This window comes from Cryptotermes secundus, unplaced genomic scaffold (genome assembly GCF_002891405.2).
Source record: "Cryptotermes secundus unplaced genomic scaffold, Csec_1.0 scaffold633, whole genome shotgun sequence".
NCBI classification, from domain to species: Eukaryota; Metazoa; Arthropoda; class Insecta; order Blattodea; family Kalotermitidae; genus Cryptotermes; species Cryptotermes secundus.
The window spans coordinates 159,528-181,976 of record NW_019739220.1 but is presented as its reverse complement, the minus strand read 5'-3'; the positions used below and the strand labels follow the sequence as shown (position 1 = coordinate 181,976).

The 22,449-nt window shown below is 39.9% G+C and overlaps 1 protein-coding gene across 1 annotated transcript in view; it reads right to left on the bottom strand.

Annotated features, from left to right (window-relative positions):
- Nucleotides 1–9,071: 9,071 nt before the first annotated feature.
- The window catches only part of LOC111871753 (octopamine receptor Oamb), a 110,917-nt gene continuing 97,539 nt past the window's right edge, over nucleotides 9,072–22,449 (bottom strand). The window contains exons 4-5 of the mRNA XM_023865057.1: nucleotides 15,595–15,830; nucleotides 9,072–11,808 (exon numbers count right to left, since the gene is read on the bottom strand). Coding sequence (XP_023720825.1) covers nucleotides 10,773–11,808; nucleotides 15,595–15,830 — 1,272 coding nt within the window. The 3' untranslated portion in view covers nucleotides 9,072–10,772. The remainder of the gene's footprint in view (nucleotides 11,809–15,594; nucleotides 15,831–22,449) is intronic.

Below are 22,449 nucleotides of genomic sequence, written 5' to 3'. Positions count from 1 at the left end.
ACTCCCCCATACACCTTCATGGCATAGTACTTACCCAGCTAAGCACAGGGTAAACTTTTAGAAGGAGACAAATGTGTTCATGAGTTTAGTAAACAAAAGACCAACGTTTGGAGGGTTATGCCATCTCTATAGGGACGCAAGAGTTAGTTCCAATATGTTCAAAGATAATTTAATCATGTTAAAGGATATATTTAACACTGTTTTCTTTGCCTTTGTGAACCAGGAACTCACTACAGAGAAAACCTATCTGCTGAACAACGTAAACGTAAGGAAAAGAGAAAGTCTAATTTTATTTTCATGCTCGTACTATATTATAAACATTCAAAATGGTGATATGTACTGAATACTGGAATATATTGATGGCTTGGTTATTTCAAGTAGAAACGTGTTTTGCCCTGGTATGTTATTGATGCATGAAACATGTCAGTTTTCTTTCAGCTTCTTCTACCTCATTTATTATGAACTCCCGAAATGTCATTCGTAGACTACGTCTCCGTCACTGTGGAAAAGATTTAATAGCAGGCAAAAGAATAAAAAAAAAACAGAAAATCGTCATCTTCGACTCTTTCCATGTCTCTTTCTAAGAAGCTCAAGTTCCTTCTTCTCAGTCATAATCACAGATCTCCCTGGTCTTTAGTCCGCAAGCGAACACTACCGACCGAGCGACCGCCGCTTGTCGGCGAAGTTAGTGCCAACTTTAGCGGATAGAGTGTGTCGCGTGGTCAGCGCAACGAATCCCCACGGCCGTTAATCTCGATTTTCTAGACCGGAGCAGCTACTTTTCCATTCAGATAGCTCCTCAGTTATCCTCACGAGGCTGAGTGGACTCCGTTCCAGACCCACTACTTCTCAGAAAATCTGCTAGTTCCGGGAATCGAACCCGTGACCTCTGGATCTGTAGCCAGGAATTCTGACCACTAGACCACAGAGGCGGTCCATAATCACAGAGTCACAGATTTTGGTTTTACAACTTTCTTTGTTTCCTTCCGAAAGTAATCCCTCAAATATTTCAAATCTTTTTTCTTTCGATTAAAACATGTAAACGTCATCCTTGGTCTAGCAAAATGCGATCTTGGGTTCAGCTCGCCCTTTTGGCATTTGTCTCTGTTCACTTGGTTGCCTGACAACAACTTTTAAACACATAGCCCATTTTAGTGAAATCACAAACAAAAACAAAACAAACTCCATAGTCTGTAGTCCGCAAGAACTATACCGACCAAGCGACCGCCGGAAATCACACCCACCTAAAATCATTTGAAATTGTATGATTAGTGATATGTTGCCAGACAGATTTTCGATAATAAATTTAAAAATCGGCCATGCATTTCCCAAAGGTAGAATGATGAAAACAAATACCAGTCATAGTGTGAGTCATTGATTCGGTCATTTCAAGAGGTAGCATATTGCCACGTTTATTAGTGATTTTATTCACGAATTTTGTTGGGTTCCCTTTTGTGTTACTGACGACTGCCGTGTCAAGTGAATTGTGTTGCAAGAAGGATAAAGGATGTAAATACTTTTCAGTGATAGGTCACATTGTCCTAATTTTGTAATTATGCAGTACTCATTTAAATAATATTCAAAAACTAGTTTTTGACTCACGGTAAATGTACTGCCTATTATAAAGGCAAATTATTTACTGCTCTATGGACAAAATGCGAAGGTCTCTTCAATGTTACGTCAGAATACATGTTGTAGCCTTTATGTTTCAAAGAGTTAAGCGCAATTTTTTTCCAAAACATGAGCGTCTACACATCATGAGGACTAAGAGACAAAATATTTGTGTTTCGAATACTGAAACAGCACCAACATTTTGTCTTCAAATATTTAAGAAGAGTCACTCATTTGAGAGAAATGAAACAGGTTGACAAGGGGTTGGATGTAATTTGTTAGGCAAGCTGTAAACTACCTTCATGGTGCTTTAAGAGAAGAATGTCCTAAGAGCTCAGTCATCGAGATATTTTATAACCGTTTCCACTCTACTGCATTGCTGTACCTCATGCAGAGTTTCATTAGCTTCAGACTACAAGAATAAAATAAGCCGTCATTTAGCACCTTAGTGACATTGTTTTTTCTTGTTTGGGAATCATAAATGAAAGTTACATCATTTTATAAACTTACCATCATAAAATTTTGTGGCACTATGCTACAAGCCAGAAGGTGGCAGGCTCAATTCCCGATGAGGTCACTGGATTTTTCAATCAATCTAATCCTTCCAACAGCACTGTTGCCCTAGGGTCGACTCAGCCTCTAAGAGAAATGAGTACTAGGAATCTGTCCAGCATTAAAGGGAGGCCAGTGCTTAAGGTTGACAACCTCGGAACCACCTGTGAGCCTATTATCTAGAAAATGTGGGAATCTTGACATCTCACAACCCTATGGGTCTTCAAGGCCTGTCGCATGGATCACTTTACCTTTTTTAGCATACACATTTCAGCTTTAAATTTTACTGTCATAAAATGTTTGTGTAGTATTGTTCTCACATTCAATACTCAGACGTGAGCCATGCTAGATTGAATTAGCTGAGAATCGCATAGATTTCATGCTGTCATTGACGAAGAAAGCTTTAGAGTTAAGGCAGAAACTCTTCTGCTCAAAATGGAAGCATCTGCATAACAATATTCCGCAATATTGTTAACACTGAGAGAAGCCCACTAGTCTGAGGTTTATATGTGGCACATCTATGATTACTATCTAAATTATGCAAGAAACAGGCAGAAGCTATTCAAAATAATTTGAATCAGAACATATATGCAATTGGACAAGGAGAAGCCATGCAGAGGAAATACAAGGAGCTCAAAATTGGCATCGCATAGGTTTACGTCTGTTCAAATGTTATCTGTCGGTTTTGAATGATTAAGTAATTTAAGGCACAACTTGCTGCAGAAGCCTGCACTGGCAGAGGGTAAGAATGTTATGTGTTTTCAATGTAGTGATATGTATCACTAAATTGTAAAACAGAATAAAAAAAAATAAAAAAAAAGCACACACACACCTTACCCAGATGCTTTATGAATACAAGGTAACTCATTCTGTGTTGTGTTATGGTGCAGTAGAAGTATAACATACTATGAACAAGCAACAGTCAATTCCATAAAATGGAGGTCCAATACCCAAAACACCAAACTAAACCATGAATCTTAACAAATGTGGTCATGAGTCCCGAAAGTGCCTGAAACCAAGGACGACCCTTATGGTGGAAGCTAGCAGAAAATTACTGCTCTGCCCCTAAGTTAACCATGAAAATGTTAACTGTAAGTTTTTCCAAAACATTGAAAATCTTTCAACATTCGATATGGTCTAGTCCTGACATCAGAAGTCACATGGCTGTATTTGATAGTGTCAGTATTTTTAATTTAGGGAATAAAATGTATATTTTCATAAATGGTGAAATATTTCTTGTCCAACTGAAATGAGACAGAATTAACTCCTTTCTTTTACGAGGGTTGGAACTTTAATAGTGGCAACTATTTATTTACAACTGATACAAAATAGATGCATGTTTCGAAGTTTTACTGTCATTCAATGTAGTCACCAGCATTGTGTACAACCCGTTGCCAGCAATGTGGAAGTCGTAGGATACCTTTAGTAGTGCCTGTTGTGTTGATAGTTCAAATGGAGCGATCTACTGCCTGAAGAATCTCTGGAACAGTTCTGAAGCGAATGCCACAAGGTGGTTCCTTCATCTTAGGAATCAAGTCAAAGTCACAAGGGCTTAAATCCGGGGAGTATGCTGGATGGTACAGCACTTCCCAGCCCCATCAGTCGAACAACTCAGCCACAGCTTGCACTGCATGCGGCCGAGCATTGTCCTGCAAAATGATGGGTGGGTTCTGCAGAAAGTGTCGCCACTTCTTTCTCAAACCTGGTCACAGGTTGTGTTCCAAAAATGAACAGTAATACTGCACATTGACGGTCTGCTGTCGGGGAACAGTATGCATTAGGATAACACCATCACAGTCATACACGAGAATCACCATAACATTCATACTGCTGGGGTTCTGAAGAACTTTTGATTTTCGTGGTGACCCATAATGACGACGTTCGTTCAATTGGCGTTTCATTTGTGGCTCGTACGATTTGGCCCATGTCTCATCCAGCGTGATGATATGGCATAAGAAAGCCTCTCCTTTGTGCTCATAGCGCTCCAAGTGGTTACGAGCAGCGTCATACCGTAGCCATTTCTGCATTTCCGTCAAATCATGCGGAACCCATCATGATGCAATTTTTCTCATGCCCAGGTGTTCCTTCAGAATGTGAAGCAAAGTCATATGCGCTAATCCTGTCTCTAGGGCCAGCTCACGAATCGTATGGCGTCGATCACTCTCCAGTAACGCGGAAATAGCACACGCTTCTTCTTCACCGACACTAGGATGACCTGGCCGACGCATATCTGCCACATTTTGGCATCCCTCATTGAAGGCTTTTACCCACCTTACCACTGTTCTGTAAGGCAGTGCAGATTCCCCGCAAGCCTCTTGAAGACCTTGATGACACTGATGTGCTCTACGGCCTCTGGCACATTCAATCTTTATTCAACTCCATTGTTCCTGTTTCGAAAACATTGTGACAGCATTAAATCGGCCAGCTAACACGAGGCTCTGTTCTTCTCGTCACTGCGCATGCGCGTGATGTGGGAAGGGAGAGTTCATTTGCTCTGCGGTAAGATAGGTATGTAACTAACATCTGGTATAAGTGACATTATTTGGTTCCATTGCGTGGCGTCTCTATAGCAGTGTTGCCAGTATTAAATTTCCAACCCTCATAGTTATATAGATGAGACAAACTCCGTCTTAAGTGCAACAATTTAATTGTAGTTCTTTCTTCTTCCCATCCTCCACACTACATGTTTCGGCCCTAAATGGCCATCATCAGGTGTGTATTCTTACGTAGCTGCTACATTGCCCGTAGTTTAAAATTTAAAATCACCATATTAAAATCCCATATTTCAAACGATACACGAAATCTATACAGACTAACGGTACCTCCCTCTCCCCACTACCCATTCCCCCTCCAACACTCACCCATAAAACACAGCACACAATACACCAGACAACACACGTATTAAAGATAAGCAGCGACATACACAGAGAGAGCCTACACAGAGTAAGTACAAATAACAGTATAAACATATAAGAATAACATAACATAACATAAGATAGTAATATGAATATTTGTATATTACAGACAATACATGAACAGCGATAAAACAAGAAGTGGCCGCTGCAGCACTATAGACATAGGGCGTGTACCCTGAGAAAATTTTAATTTTTAAAAATTTGGAAAAAGGAAAAGAACAGTAAATTTATAGACATTTTAATTTGAATTGAAGTTTTAAAAAAGTGCCAATTGTAGAAATCAAATTGACGCGTGTAGATTAACAAAGATTTTATACATACATACAATTAGAAAGACTGCTGATTTTAAATTTCAAACTACGGGCAGTGTAGCAGCTACGTAAGAATACACACCTGATGATGGCCATTTAGGGCCGAAACATGTAGTGTGGAGGGAGGGAAGAAGAAAGAACTACAATTAAATTGTTGCACTTAAGACGGAGTTTGTCTCATATATATCGTGTGAGTGTAACAGGATGCTTAAATATAATATTGCTCATAGTTATATACATTAACAGAACTACAGTTATAATCATAAAAATAATAATACAACAGAATTTAAAGCAAAATTAAAAAAGACTCATATCCTGCAATCAAAATTTTGTAACTGTTGTCTCCATACATTTTATGAAATATAACATGTCACATTATATGACTGTGACCAACATAACTTCATGTTACATATTGTTAAGTATGTAAGAGCTTTTATTCTTAGTATCATTCTTTGAGATTTGCACATACCTTCAAACATATGTACCTTGCTTTCAATATCAGAAACTTATAGTACCAGTTAATTTTGTCCTGTAGATGAGTCACAAGTGTAGGTATCAATATTTTCCTTTGAAAATCAATACTTCTCATTTTCTATCATTACCTCATATTCTAAAAAGGGAGCTACAGGCAACATGGCCACATATCTATCTTTCTGGAAGTTTGGGGAACTGAAAAACAGAAATGAGTTTACATCTTTATGTTTAGTGATCAACATAAGTACATTTTGTACACAAGATATACACAACAGGCAATCTTTCACACATGCATGCTGAGGAGTAGTAGTTATATCACATTTGGATAAGCTGGAGGAGGAACTGCATATCCAGCTATAGACTATAACTTATAGATACCCCTCTTTTCCTGTTTTGGCTTTGAAACATGAAATTTACAGGACATTTACAGAAGATATAGGCTACAATATCAAACAATAACATGTAACAATGACTACTAAGGGTTTCATAATAATAATGATGATATCAATGACGATAATAACAATAATATTAATGTGACTACTGCTTTGTAAGTGTTGTAGCAAATGAGCACAAAAATGAAATTAGGCAGTATCTATAAATTTTATAATTACATTACTGGTAATACCCGTTTTAAATGTGTTGTTTAAATGTACAGTGAATATACAATAGGTACACTTGAGAATAATGACATTTCTGTTGACATTGTTATGATCTGGTGCCTCATTATTATAATGAGATATCAGTTGTGATAGAAAATTGTTCATGTGATAACAACAAGATGGCACTAGTTACGGAAGTCAGGCTACAGATATGCAGAATCTCAGGGAAGAGGAAAATATTAAGAAAATTCATACCTTACTTTTCAATTAAAACACACACAGCACATATATTTTATGGATTAACTGTTAAAAGTCAGATATTCTCTTCTCCATCAGATAGTTCAGTGATGCCCTCTATGGGGCATGTATCACAACATTTTGTAGAGTACCTTAATGCTAGGAATCTATGACATGTTAGCTTCAGGTGTATGAATTTACTCAATAATTTTCTCTTTTGAGGAGCAATCTGTACTTTGAGAAAGATGTCTCTGGCAGAAATTAGATGTCTGGCTATTTGTGACACATAAAAAAAGGGTAACATATGCCACACTCTTAGAACACAGACTACCACACCACACAGTAAATTTTTCAGTTCACATAACTGTGATTTCTGCCATTGTCAGTCAAATCCACAGCGCATGAAAAGTGGCTTGAATCTTTATTATCAAATCTCTTGCATGAAATTTTCAGTTGACTTTTACCTTCAACCGATGCACAATGCACACCTCTAGAGAAAATATTTTCTGACAACCCCATTCACTGTGCTAAATGTTGAAATATGGGAAGTATTAATTGCAGTTTCTTGACTTGTTCATGCTGTCCACTTTTGAAGATCAGGCCCATGCACTGCACTAAATTATTCTGGTAGACCCATGGGGAACACTTGTCCACATTTTATATGCTGTAACTACTTCATTATACAAAGCAAAATCATGATCTAGGCCTTTGTTTATGACAAAACAGCTTTCTAATGTATTATTTACGAGTACATATCATCAGAAATGTAAATGTTGTACAGCACTAGTCTTATGTCTGCAGTATTTCTTAACTGACATTCCCTTGTGGTCAGAGAGTTGCTCCTTGTTGTTCCTCAGTGAACAACATTTGTGGATAATGGATACATCAATAGTCTGGTAACCGATCATGCTGTGTACAGTATTGGAGAGCAAGTAGGTTATTTTTAAGGGGAGCTTATCCCTTACACTTAAGAAACTGCCTTTCAAACTGCTTAAGTGCATATCCTAGTTCCAAGATGGAATAGCCTTGGAATTATCCATCATTTGAATGTCCAGTGACATCAGTGCCTTACAATGTCACTTAGTTTTCAAACATGAAGTTATTATTTCCAGTCATGAGACAACTGTAAGTTACTTGAAAATAGTAACATGAGCAAAGACGGACATTCAGTTTCTCATATCTATAATTCTTTCCACCTTGGTTTCAAAATGTCTGATGCTACAAATTCATGTGACCAAGAAATAATTCTGATATCTTAGTACACAGAAAATTCATAAGCCAGTTTCGTAACTCGTTGAAATCAGCATTCACTGAAGTGCCTTTATAAGAAATAGGAGCCTGTATTGCATCTTAATTTGTCTTTGTGAAAGTACATTGTTTGAATTAATAATTGTGTTTGGTAGTTTATATCTGTAGTTTACACTTCTAGAACACAGCTCATGTTATGCTCATCACAATATAAATTGTCAGTGAAAAAGAAGAAAGTTACTATAATTCATATTGTGTCATATCATATTATTAATTTTCAACATGGAAAATATCATGATGTATCGATGTCAGTCTGAGTTCACTGAAAAATGTACCTTTTCATCTCTTTCAGGGAACAAATTATGAAGCATGCAATCCCTGTACTGATCTTTTGTAGACACGCATACACACACAAACACACACACACACACATATAAACTTTAATAACACATGAACTGAAAGGAAAATTGCAAGCAACATATTGGAAGGTTAAATATTGTGACATGTGCGAAAAGCCGAGCCCCCCCCCACACCAGCAGTGACGCGGCGGGTGAGTCAGCGCTCCCCTCCCACCCCTCAGCGGTAACGTAACGCTCCCGTAATAGGCGAGTAATCACCCCGCAATGCGCAACGCGCGGTGACGTCACGAGCGGAGCCGAAGAGAGCCGAGCGGAGCCGAAGATAGCCGAGCCCCGTAACCTGGCAACTACGCAATGCTAATCAACAGCGGTGACGTCACGCTAGCAACAGCGTCCTATGCTATCCGCCACGTCACACTAGCAACAGCGCAAGGCTATATAAGCGGACCCACAACAGTGTGATAATCAGTTGAAACATAGCAGCCTGCGAGTGTGCGATAACTGAGAAGTCGGCGAGCGGAAGACTTATTGTGTGCTTTCCAGACATAGTGATTGCTGTAGTACAGTTGTACTCGAAGTGTGTAATTCAGGGAGACTTGTATAGCTCCCGCGTTATTAATAAGTGAAGACAAGTGAAGACGGTGTTAAGAGATTTTGTTGTAGGGTTTGTAAACTGTGGAAACCCGTGACATTGTGATAATTAGTTGTAGCCGTTATTTGTAGATTGTTCAATAAACCAGTTAACGATCTAAACGGCGTCTTCGGTAACGCAAGACACGTTACATTGGTGTCAGAAGTGGGATCAGTAACGAAACACGTTACAATATTTTACTCAAAATTTGCATTCTGGCTGATTCCCCTGAGTACATACAACTGATTATTACTAAAATTCATCAGGAATTTTGTGATTAACTAAAACACTGCAGCCTATGCAAGGAAAACCTGAATGGACCACAATAATTTTATATATTAATTTCTTCTGAAAATTTTGATGTATTGGACATGTTTTAAAATGATTATAATTACAATTTGAAAGCCCCTTATTATTTTCATGTTGTTCCAATATTTCAAATTTTTATGACTATATATCATACTCTATATTAGCATTCTGTTGTTACGATTCAGATAAACCAAAATATATATGTTACTAAATAATTCAGAGAAAGAATTATCTAGTTACCTGTGAGGTTGCAGGTTGTAAGGTCATCAGATTTATAACCAAACTTGTATTGGAACAATATATGAGAGGTAAAATTTGTGTAAATTTTCTAGATTTGATTCTGACTGAAATTATTTACCACAATTGATAATGGTTTCCATATAAGCAATACAAGTGAATAAACTTAAAAATTCACACCAGGATTAACGAGATTATTACCGACTTACAGACAACCATTCCTTTTCACTTCATTCCTGCAGACTGAAGACAGAAATATGCTGCACTTTGTTTAAAACAGTTAACGTTCCACTACTGAAGCCAGTGCCGAAACACACTCATGGATTAATTCTCAGGGTGCACAATCCAATGTGATGGATGGTGCTAGTCCACCATGACTTAGCTTCAGTCTGACTAGAACTTTGATGAACAGTAAAGCAAGGTGTTTCCTCAGTATTTCAATATTATATGAAAGAAATACAGAGATAATGCTGGTGTGGGTAGCAAGTCAGGGACTATAATGCTCCATATTGAAAGTGTGCAGTGCCATTACTTAGCCTGCTGTGATGCACGCCTAGGAATGCATCAATTGAAAACTGTCAGCATAAGCGATGGTTTGAAAAGAGAATTTTTTGATTTGTAATTTCAGTCCTCTAAGGGCAGACCGTACTATTAAGTAAGAGATCCACATTCAAAAGAGAGTAAATATTTCTTCAACAGCAGGCAAGGCATAAGTTTTTAAAGCGAATTTATTCATAAAAATTGATTTAATGATAGTCATAGGTATTAATGCAAAGATAGTTGGCTCAGACTCAGAAAATAAATATCTTCCTTCAAGTTCCCTCAGACAGAAAACATTTTTTGTCATTCCTGAATGTAATACATATTTTCATTCCAGAATTGTTTCGTCACAGGCTGCGCCTCCATGTCGCTGCAGACTCGACATGGAAGAGCCACCAGTCGGCAACAACTTTAGGTTCCTCAACTTTACACCCCTGTATACATTTCTGTGACTGGGCCTCAATTCATGTAGTCATACAAGAAACTGAAACGAAATACTGTCTTGAAAATATAAGCTCATTCATTATAATATTGTTAATCGCAATGTGTGTCCTGCTAACTGAAATTATTCACAGCAGAATTGTGAATGTCCTTGTTTTTATGTAAGTACAGTCGAATACCGCATTTGAATTCGCTATTTCTTACTGAAGTAAAATAAATTTAAAAAAGAAGCAGTTCCCTGCACAACAACTGAAGTCACAGAGAACAAAAAAATATTTGCTCCACGCTTTCTGTGACAGCATTGGAGGTCACCTGGAGTCAGATCCCTCATTCCCTTGGTCGCTGTCCTCACCCATCGAGTTCTGGGGGTACTGCTGGGTATTGTTGTTTGAGGGAGATCTACCTCTGTCAGACCCGGGCTCCAGCATACGGGCTCCGAGCTGAGAACCATCTGAGCCTCTCCGTCTTGTCCAGTCGCGAGTTTCATTCGTCAGTTTCTTTGCACAGAAACAGCGGCAGATAATTCTCTTGAAGGCGAACCTGAAGTCTTTACTGAAGAGAGCATAGATGCAAGGGTTGATAGCAGAGTTGCAGTAGCCAAGCCAGAAAAGGACGGAGAACAAGAGGTGGTGGATGCAGTCCTCGCAGAAAGCGCGAACCAAGTACATGGTGAAGAAAGGCAGCCAGCATACAATGAAGCCGCCCACGATTATGCCCAGTGTCTTAGCAGCCTTGGTCTCCATGCGGAAGCGCTTCACCTGCGCCTTGATGTTACGCTTCCCCATCCTGGAGATGAGCCTGGGCTTGTTGGCTGCGTTGCTCTCGTCGAAGGTGGGCGAGGGCGACAGATCCTTATCCTCCAGCAGCTGCTGACTCGATCCTGGCGCCAGCGTGCTGTCTGTACTGCTCCTCCGCCGACGGTTGTGTGAGGCTAGGCGCGACCCTGTCACCCGCAGGTGACAGTTGGGATCGCTTCTGCGGTACGTACTCGATGTGGATTCCCGGTTCCCATTTGTGTAGTGGACAGCGTACAGGCCGGGGGGTGGGGAAGACGAAGAGAAACTCGACTTCTTGGAGCTGTTGGGACTCGGGGAGGAAGAGGGTGGCATCCCGCCGTTGTTGTTAGTGCTAGTGCTAATGGCGTCGCTACTCGGGTAGCTCACACTTATTTTTATGGGCTTGTTGCTGCGCCGTGTGGACGAGCGGTTGAGGCGCTGACATTCGGGTGATCTGATGCTGGTGGCCCCACTGCTGGGAGACCCGCACACACTGCTCGTCAGGCTGGTCTCCGTCACACTGCTGTCTGGGGGTGGTCCGTGCCGCATCACCGAGGATCCACGTCCCCTGAGGAATTAAGAATTTAAATAATTTATTTTAAACTTTCGTGAAATAAAATTCCAAGTTGATCTTGTATTAATAGCAGACATGCACACACTTATGCATTTAGTTTTGAAATTCTGTAATAAATACGGATTAACCCGTTCGTGTAGACTTCTACGAGTACTGCATTTGGGAGACCTGTGATCCGACATTGTGATATGCCTGTCAGCTATCGGCCATCTCGCATGAAACTTGCTTTTTAAAGCCTTCAAAAGTTCTAAAGATTTAGATTTCTTCTGCATCACTGGTGTATGCACACTACATGTCTCTACCAACGTTGCTCGTCTTCAGGCAACATTAAAATTGTTGATGAGATTGCTGTGCTTCCGTTTGTAGTTTCAATTTCTGGGGCATGCCCACGTCTATGCGTCCATGTGTCCTATGCTGATAGGCAGCTTCTTCTATTGTGCCAGATGTAGCTGTTATGACAAGGCGAGAAATGCTTTGAAAGTTTACGTATAACGTTGGCACGTCTCACAAATACAAGACAGTATTCGAATGTTTTAATACTCGTACTTCGGTCATTTGTCATTTTTTTTAATTCTCACACAGAGTTTGAAGGCGATAGCAAAAATAAAAACACTATGCAAAATCTAAGTTGATGAATGTTCAAAATCAGAAATGTTAACACCTCAGAACTTACGTCATTACCTTCTCTAACTTGTAGAGTTAATAGGACCGCCTACACAACAATAATATCAACAAACAAAATCGATACTAAATTATTAATATTCCTTTATTAGGCAAAGGCTTTGGCTACAAGTTTCGACCTGCACAAGCTCATCACCAAACTAATCTACCTATAAGAATTCTATTTTAGTTCTTGAACTGTGTTCCTTAATAAAAAAAAAAGGCAAAGCTATCCTTGTAACAGACCGTGAAAGACTGCAGATTTATGAGAAGTCGAGGCTCCCACATTTTCTGTAGACAGTCGGCTCTCAGATGGCGGTAAGGTTGTCAGTCTTACGCACCGGCCGCCCTTTACCCTCAGGAAGATTCCTGGTACTTATTTCTGTTAGAGGCTGAGCCAAACCCCAGGGTCACAGTGCGGCTGGAAGGATTAGGTAAATTGGAAAAAAATCCACCTAATCGGGACTCGAACCCGCGACGTTCTGGCTTGTAGTATAGGTCCTCAACCAACTACGCCACGGCGTGCCCACGACAGAAGTAAATCGTTGTCATAAATATTGAGTCGCTTCTTTGTGAACGATACGAACCACTCCAAATTCTTTTTTACCGTGTTCAGGCAGGGTCCATATTGTATAAACATTGTACACTACCGACTGGGCTGATACTTGTGAATGTCATGTCATAAGATTTGCCTGGAGGGACTCTGGAGAATCTACGAACAGAAAACTTCAATTGTGACCTCCAGAATACAACGGAGGAGTGTTGTAGCAGCTTCACTAACATAGAACGCATGTCTAGACTTTGACGCTCAGGTAGCTAAGATCCAGAAGGGCTGAAAACAAGGGACATATTGTCCTTCAGTAGGCTAACGTCATCAACCATGGTGTTCCACGGTGTAATAAGTACGCCCATGCATCGCCTATTCTATATACGTGTATTTACGCCTTCGAGTAAAAGATCGCTTCTTCATCCTTCAGTAAGAGAATCGGACTCATATACGCTTATTTTCGATTGTTACAACACGGACCGTACTGAAAACGACGCTTCCGACAATTCTCTTGTTGCGTGTGTATTCTTTGCCGCGGTAAATTTTCTTACCGAACTGTTGCCTATCAACTATAGGGGCATACATATTGCACCCTCTTTGGTGTCTCCACCTTATCATATTCCAAGGACCCTGAGAGCTATACCAGCGGTAGCGTAGCTACTGGCAGGGCCTCCCTTGCTGGACAGGTCAAAGGGTAGGCATCAGACGAAGAGGGACACCAAAAACTGTTGCCGGAAGCAGCGTCATCAGCAGCGACTTGAAGCACAGAGAAAATGATGCTCGAGATGGTTCAAGTTCGTATAGCAACAGGCGTGACCAGAGTGGTTTGAACGGCTGCTGTACTGCGATGTGGAAAGCAAATGGAAAAACTGCCACATTATCACTTTTCCTGGATAGTCTCTTTCCAAAAACAGAAGATCGCATTAAGTGGAGGAACTGTTTTGGAAGAGACTGTGGACCTGTCGTCTGACAGATTACTAATGAATGAATGTGTGACCATATACAAGGTTTCGATTGGTGGATGGATTTATTGACCATTTATACCCATGACTCTGAACAAGGAATTACAGCGCAGCCGCTAATCTCCACAATTCACAAATCGCCATAGCGCCAGCTAAAATTTTCCAGCCTGCTGTGTCTTCATCAGCCGTCCTCTAACAATGGCTTCGAACAGTGGAGAATTTTCACCTTCACGCGCTCAAGTCCTCTCTACACAAACTCTCGTACAGAACTGACTGAACTGACTAAGCTCTAACCTTGTCCCTTGCTTATAACATTTAGGCACTGACCACACAGAAAACACAGCTCTTCTGTTGCTGCGTTCGTGCCTGTTGCTGCTGGAATGTGTTAAAGAGTCGTTGCCGAGAAATGATCCTGGTATATCAGGCAATCTCGCCTTTGTTGCATTTCAACGGCTGTACACGCTACAACAGCCGTGTCAAACATGCGGCCCCCATAGCCAAAAAGTGCGGCCCCTCAACTTTTAGAGCAAATTGATATTAAAATCAATATTAAATTTTTAGTAGAAATATTTTTTGTAAACACAATTTTCCAACAGCCCAGAAGACAAGATGTCTCACGCAGACATAAATTTGCAGGCTGCAGGAAATTCAATGTTTTGCTATTTCTAACATAATTTCTTGTGTAATCTCTCTTTTTATATATTGAAAAGCTGTTTGATACTTGTCAAAAATGGCATTCTCTTGCTTTTTAAAACTGTAAGATATGTGACTTTAGGTAATTATATTTAAATTATTCCTAAATAATAAATAGAATTAAATTTCCTTGTATCAAAATCTAATGTACGTGTATATTTCCATTTTGAAGTGCGGCCCTGGACTATTATTTATAGGGCTGAGGTGGCCCTCTGTACAAGTTGAGTTTGACATGCATGCGCTACAGTATGTAAAGATACAGATTGACGGGTTCAGGTGCCATGATATACGCACCAAGTTTCATAGAGATGGGTTCAGGTATTCGAAAGTTGACAAGAGAGGATACACGGACACACAGACAGGAAGGGGATAACATAAACCTAACTTAGGAAAATAAGGTATAAATGGATATTTCGACAAGCACTTTCGCCTTACGATCATGTGTTAGCAACATTGGGTCACAGGCTGAGCGCTGTTTTCCATGCTTACGTCTTGAAGGGACATTTTAAAGTATTCATTTATAAATGTGCAAAGTATACAAATAAAAGACACATTGTGTTTACTAACTGCAAACAATAATAATGTTTATCAACTATAAATAATAACAATGTGTTTTTACTTGTTTATTTTTGTTATAAATATAAATTAACTTAGACATGAGCTGTTGCTTTGTTGAAGTAAAATTATTTCTGCAACACATTTATGAAATTATTTTAGGGGCAAGACCATCTTTCCTTTGTATGCCGTATTCGGCATAACTTCCCTTCTCAAGCTGTTTCCTTCGTCCTTCAAACAGTGGGATAAGCCTATAAATTAAGCCCATGGCCCGAGATATTTTCTACGAGTGTTACCATCTGCGCAAGATAAGTGGCTGTCCAGCGGCAATGTTTTAGCATTGACAGGGAAGGAAACACTGACCTATGAATCCTTAGTGTGAGGCGCTGCTCGTCGAAGCGGCTTCCAATGGTTCGCGAGCCTTTGGTGGTACGGAAGCCCTGGTTGATGGCACGCGTTGTCTGCACCGCTGCGCGGTAGATCCGCCAGTAGAAGAAGAGCATTACGAACATGGGCAGGTAGAAGGAGCCCAGCGCCGAGTACACGACGTAGCCAGCGTCGTTCGTTAGCTCACAGATCCAGGGACATGGCGTCGGTACCTGCACAGTGGCAGACTCTCACTGTAGCACTGGTTAACATTTTCAAACAAAGTGGTTGTTATGTGTGTCACTTCAACAGAAAATATCTCCTCTTAAGTTTATCCGCAGAATACATTTATATATTTTATATTATGTCAGAATAAAAGGTATAAAGAACTAACCAGGTGGGCTTCAAAACGGAGAAGCAGTCTGTGTTTCGTGATTTATGAACTTAATTACTAAAAGTTACTTAAATTAATCTCATACTTCAAAGTTTACATATACTTAGCTAATCAACTAACCAATTAATTAATAACCATCCGTTCTGTCTCTCCCGTGTCCCCTTCCCACATATATATAGCCACCTATGTAGGTCACATCCCTACTTAACAAACCTATTTACTTAAGGGGGCACGCGGTAGCGTAGTTGGTTGAGGCACTATGCTACAAGCCGGAAGGTAGCGGGATCGAATCCCGATGAGGTGGATTTTTCACTTTACCTAATCCTTCCAGCCGCACTATGGCCCTGGGGTCGACTCAGCCTCTAACAGAAATGAGTACCAGGAATATTCCTGGGGATAAAGGGCGGCCGGCGCATAAGGCTGACAACCTTATCCCCATTTTTGAGCCGATTGTCTAGAAAATGTGGGAGCCTCAACATCTCACAACCCTGTGGGCCTTCACGGCCTGTTAAAAGGATACTTTTACTTTACTTACTGCCTATCACCGATCAACATAATCCTACCTACTAAATCGGATAACTGCTGATATAACCCTTAACCTTAAATCCTACTACAAAAACAAATTCTTTGCTCTATGCTTCGTATTGCCAGTGTCTAACTCGGTTCACTTTCTTGTGTCTAATTTCACTAAAATTCACTTTAATATCCCTCGAGCAAAGTTTGACGAAGCGCAGGCACATGCACGTAAATCACAGAGGTCATTATTACTTGATTTTGTATGATGCCACGAGATGGCGCAGCGACTAACGCTCTGGACTCGCATCAAGGAGGTAATCGACTTTCGTGGTTTTTCATCAGTCTTTCCGGGGAAACGCTGGGATAATATCTCAATTAGGACACGACCACTTAATTTTGTAAAAGGAATCTTCCTGGAGATGAAGGACTGCCGTCGCATAAGACTGACAACTTCACCGCCATCTGCGAACTGAGTGCCTAGAAGATGCGTGAGTCTCGACGTCTCACAACACTATGGGCCTCCACGGTCTGTTACAGGGATAGATTTATCTTTATTACCATCATGACATTGGCTGATATATGGCCCACTTGCTAATAGCGCCACAAAAACGTGGTTGTCGGCGTATTTTTCGCAGATCCGATAATTTCTTGTTAAATTTTATTATAAAGTCTATGCTTCACATACGTATGAAGTTAACTGTCAAAAATAACTTACACTGGAATGTAGAAGGGTTAGTGGGATAGAAGAAAATAATAAGAACAACATTCTTTCAAGTATATTCAGTTCCTCTTTGCCATGAGTTCTTAACCCGTTTGTCTCTTGCCTTTACATCTTCACGACTTCCAGGACCAATAGCTTGATATTGCTCAGTGACTGGATGTCCAAAACTAGCCTCCTGCGTACAAAACGAGTCCTAGAAATATATATTACATCTCCATCGATTTCGGGCCGTGTCATCACTCGCTCTGAGTGGCTAGTAGCTTGTGGCATGTGTACACATGTGTGTTTATCCTTTCAAAGTTCAATGAGATACATACTGATGCACACAATACAGTCACAGCCTTGCTTGAAATCTCAGCAAATATAACATTCAAATGCAACAGACTGCCGTGAACGTAGGCACGAGCGCAGCCACGTAGGCTACTGCTAGTGACATTTACGCAGTCTCGGACGAAATGATATTCACAAGTAAACACAATTAAGACAAAATAAAATGATGAGGAAGTAAGCACTTTAGTCAAGTCTCTACACCAAAACGGTGACGGAAGATGTTTCTGATAATCTTGTCGTTTTGCATCCTGCTTGTGGTGCTTAAAATAAAAATGGAGTCGCCGTCACACACACACACAAATATTTGTTTGTGTAACGGTTATCTCTCATTTTTTGTTGAGATATTGTTGAGCTTATAAGGGATTAATTTTCCATACCTGAGCGAAATATTGTTTCCACTGAGAAGACAGTAACACGAATACCGGGAAACCCCGTTAGGTTGACATAGTAAGGCATGTTTAACATACAGGAGACGAAACCGGAAAGAATTGTCATGCGTGTGGAGAACATAACAAATGCACAGGGACAAGTTTTCGTCGGAAATATCTGGACCTACGGCAGAGGAAGTATCGGGTGGATGGAGAAAGTTCTTCAGCCAAGAACCTCATAATTCGTTCTATTCACTGGTCATCAAAGAAACGAAAAGTTACTTGGCTTGTGGTTCGTTGCACTTTTATGACAGACACGAACTTCGTGTGTTTTTTGGAACCAATTTAATTTCACTTTGCTCGTCCAACCGCTACAGAAGTCTGGACTAGTGTAGGTTACTAGATGAGATGTGATGTCTTTTCGTGAGCGAAAATAAATAGAAAAGGATGGCACATCCTCTCGCTCTAAATCCAGATTACACACAGAGGAGAATAGATGTAAGAGCGCTCTGTCAGCAAGCCGCGGAACTAAACGAGCTTTGTAATTAGAAGATGGTGTTGACTTTCACTGAAATATTTAAACGCTCTAAGTCTACTGCTGTGTCTCACAGGGAACTGACGGAAGGGGATGAGAATGGCTTATAAAGGCTGTAGCATGACAAAACGAAAAATGGCTCTCTATATGTACGGAAAAGAAGAACAGCTACAACGTAAACAAGTTGCAATTTATTAACGAAACTTTCGTCTAGACGACTGTGATACGTTTTGCGCGCTGATATCTGGGTCATTATTAGCCGTTCATAGCCAAGTAGTAAGACGTAGGTAAAGTGAGGCAAAGTTGTCCCTGTGCTTAACTAATTAAGCACTATGCCATGAAAGCGTATGGGGGAGTGGATGTATAGATCCATATTTTCTTGACCTAGACACTAACAGGCGGTGAGTGGTCAGCTTCACGTCCCGGCTGCTTTACCAACGGGGAAAGAGCACCTTGTACTCATTGGATTGGAGGTGGGGTGAACCCCAGAGCCGGTCTGGACGACATAGAGAAGAGAAAATTCTTGCCCCACCGGGACTCGAACTCCTATCCCTCGGCCGTCCAGGCCGTAGCCAGTCGCGATACCGGCTCGTATGTTTGGAAAATATTTCCCATGAACATGCACCCATTTTTTTCGACGAAACTATGAGTGGAATGGGCTGTTTTAAATTTGTAAAACATTGGTACCAATCCTCATAAAGTTTGTGTAGTTACAGTATGACGTAAATAAACAAGCCAACTTGTTAGGAAGGGAAAATTTTCTGGTTTCTGCCACTGGACATTTTGTCTTTTCCAACTAATATATTTAAATGAAGTCCGAGATGGAGTTAATATTAAAATTAGTAGGGAATGAAAATGAAGGCGGCGAATATAACAAACGAAAAGCGATGCGGGTGATGTAGTTAGTGAAGTTCGTGAGTTAATTGCACTATCATATTCCCACCACGGAAACAAAGTTTCTGTATTCGTATCACGCCGCGTGGAGCAGCACTGCAGTTGTCTTTATTACGTAGTACATGCGCTGCATTGTAACTAGGCGGGCATATTGAATTCACTCACAAATTACGCATTTATATTCCACCTTAGAATTCAATTGCTTACCGCAGTTCCTATGAGCCAAATTTATTCTTAGTAAAAGTAGCGACAAGGTAGTGTGCAAATATGTCGAAGTTTCAGTGAGGTGAGCAGCAGCTTGATAGATGTGACATCTGAAGGACGCGATGTAATATTGCATCTAGGAATATAAAACAATGAAAGCAAATGCAGGAACTCTCAGTATAGAAAGTTAGCTGTTAATTATAAGGAGCGATGTGAACGTTAGAAAAGAACATTAAAGGAAAGAACCGCCTTTTCAATTTTATAAACTAGCAGAACTATCTACGAATATGGAAATTATCTTGCCGATCGGAGTGGCCGGGCGGTGTGAGGCATCAACTGTCTTTGCTCCCTCGAAAGCTGGGATCGTGGGTTCGAATCCCACTCAAAGCATGGATGTCTGTGTGCGTACATTCTGTGTTTATGTTGTTCTATGTGTAAGTAGCAGCCTTGCAAAGGGCTGATTTCCCATCCAAGGTGTCCTGCCAACTGTATATGGATTAAGAAACTGAAAAAGTGCCAGGGTTCACAAGGGCTGTAGAACCATAGATAGATGGATTTTTTTTATAGACTCCCATTTTATTATGCAATCTGTAGTATACATTCAGCATAATGATATAGCAGTTGAGGTGGCTTGCGGATATACGCTCATTAGCGATGATCCATGGGCTATTGGTCGGAGACCAAATTGGCGAATAGGAAGAATTGGGTAGGATGCGATAGATAGATGGATGAATAGATAGAGAGATAGCTCGTAGATGGGCTCATAGATAGATAGACAGACAGACAGACAGACAGACAGAGAGACAGATAGATAGATAGATAGATAGAGAGAGAGATAGATAGATAGATAGGCAGATACGATCTTAGACAATTAAAGCGAAAGGATGCGCAGGTATGAGATACTCAAGAACAGTTAAACGCTGCATTATACCACACAGAAATAATGATATTAAGAAAGAACTGAAAATGTAATCGGTACAAAACAGATGAATAAAAACGAAATTGAGTAAACTATTTGGATAGTGTGACAGTTGACAGAAACCGGTTTGACTTTATAGACCAAACAAGAGACAGAGTTTGTGAAATTGGAACATATTTCCTGTTCACATCATGAAATGCAGAAGAAAGAGAGGGAAAGAAGACAGATAAAATGATTAGGTTTTGTTTGCTGAATGAAGAGGAACGTCATGGTGTTAGGTTATCTAGCTCTGCTTCTCCTGCATTAAAACACAAATGAAGACCAAATTTGGTAACACAAATTATGTTCACTCCAGAAACAAGCAGTGACGATGTTAACCACCACAAAGACAAAAACAAAAACATTATAATAATAATTAAATTAATTTATTAGAGTGCTTGTCAATAGTTGTAACCTTTCATGAACAAGCACTTTAAATGAAAAATAAATATAAAGGAAAAGAGAGATAAAATATGTACATAAAAAACAACAAACTAACTAGGGGTATACAAAGGAAAGACATCCTCCAGGAAAACTACATTCATATTATGGACGTAAAAAACTAACACACACTACTAGCAGCGTTGCACGGCTGGCTGAAGGACATCGCTTTACACTGTTGTTTGCATTAAAAATGGAAGAGCTGCCAGTAAATTTACCTGGTTCACAAAAAGTATCAGTATCCATGATTCGGAGAGAGTTTATTTTCCCATTAAAGATATTTAGGAGAAATGAATCATCAAGATGCTTTTGTCTGGAATAGAGAGTTATAATTTTTATTATGCTAGAATCAAGTCATAATTGCAATATAAGTCAGAGAGATAAAATCACTAAATTAAATTTGCAAATTTTTTTCTGTATTAAAAATGTTATTGGAATCTGTGAAGTCAAGGTTATTCTACACGATCGGCGCATGTGCAAGCTTTGAGCGGAATAGAAAAAACATAGATCCTTGTTGCTATCCAAGAAAAAAAAAATTATTTTAATGAAAAGAACGAGCCCTATAATCTTTAATAACTCGGAACACATAACTGGAATGCCGATGAAATCTTAGTTTACTGCTAAGTGTAACACGGAAATATTCTACACAGTCGGTAATAAAAATTAAAAATCGCCAATATGGTAGTTACAATGGACACCGTAAGCTTCAGGAGCAGAGGAAATAAAATTAGATTCAAAATCTTAAAGCTTATACAATTTTCGATAAACTACTCCCTTGAAAACGTTAGTAATCATATATCAACTTTGCTCAATAAATCAACAAATAACAAAAAAATAAAAAAGTGATGAATTTCGACATAAATATCTGTAATAAAAATATTACACTAAACGAACCCAGGGCGGAACATTGTCATACACAAGAAAACAAGGGGGGGGGGATTTTCCCTCAATGTGACGGCAGAAGCGGTCTAAATTGTATGTAACCACGTTGTGAACATATTCCCGAACTGTTACGTACTGTCACGTCCTTATGGCTGCGTGACTATAATAGTGATGTTTGGATTTTATGACTGGACTTATTAACGCCTTCTTTTCCATTCACATATAATCACAATCATTCACAATGACTCAGACAAACTGCTGTCTAAGACTCGCTCCATTCTGACTGGACTACCACTGCCTTCTAGTCTTCTCTTCATGAATGTATAAGTGGTGGACCTTCTTGGTCCCTGCTTCTCTTCATAGGCTGACTTTCAACTGACAACTGACTGACAGTGACTGACTTCTGTTTTACGATTGACTTGAATATCTCTTAGTTCTTATCTGAACGACCATTATATAATGTATCGGTATCCCAGGAAACTTGTTTCCCAACGCGTTCAGGAGCAATGAATCCACGTGGAATAGTCATTAAGTTCGTGGAATGAGGTTTTATCCCATCATATTACAAGGTATTCACATACATTTAAACAAATTCACATCAGCCCTCAA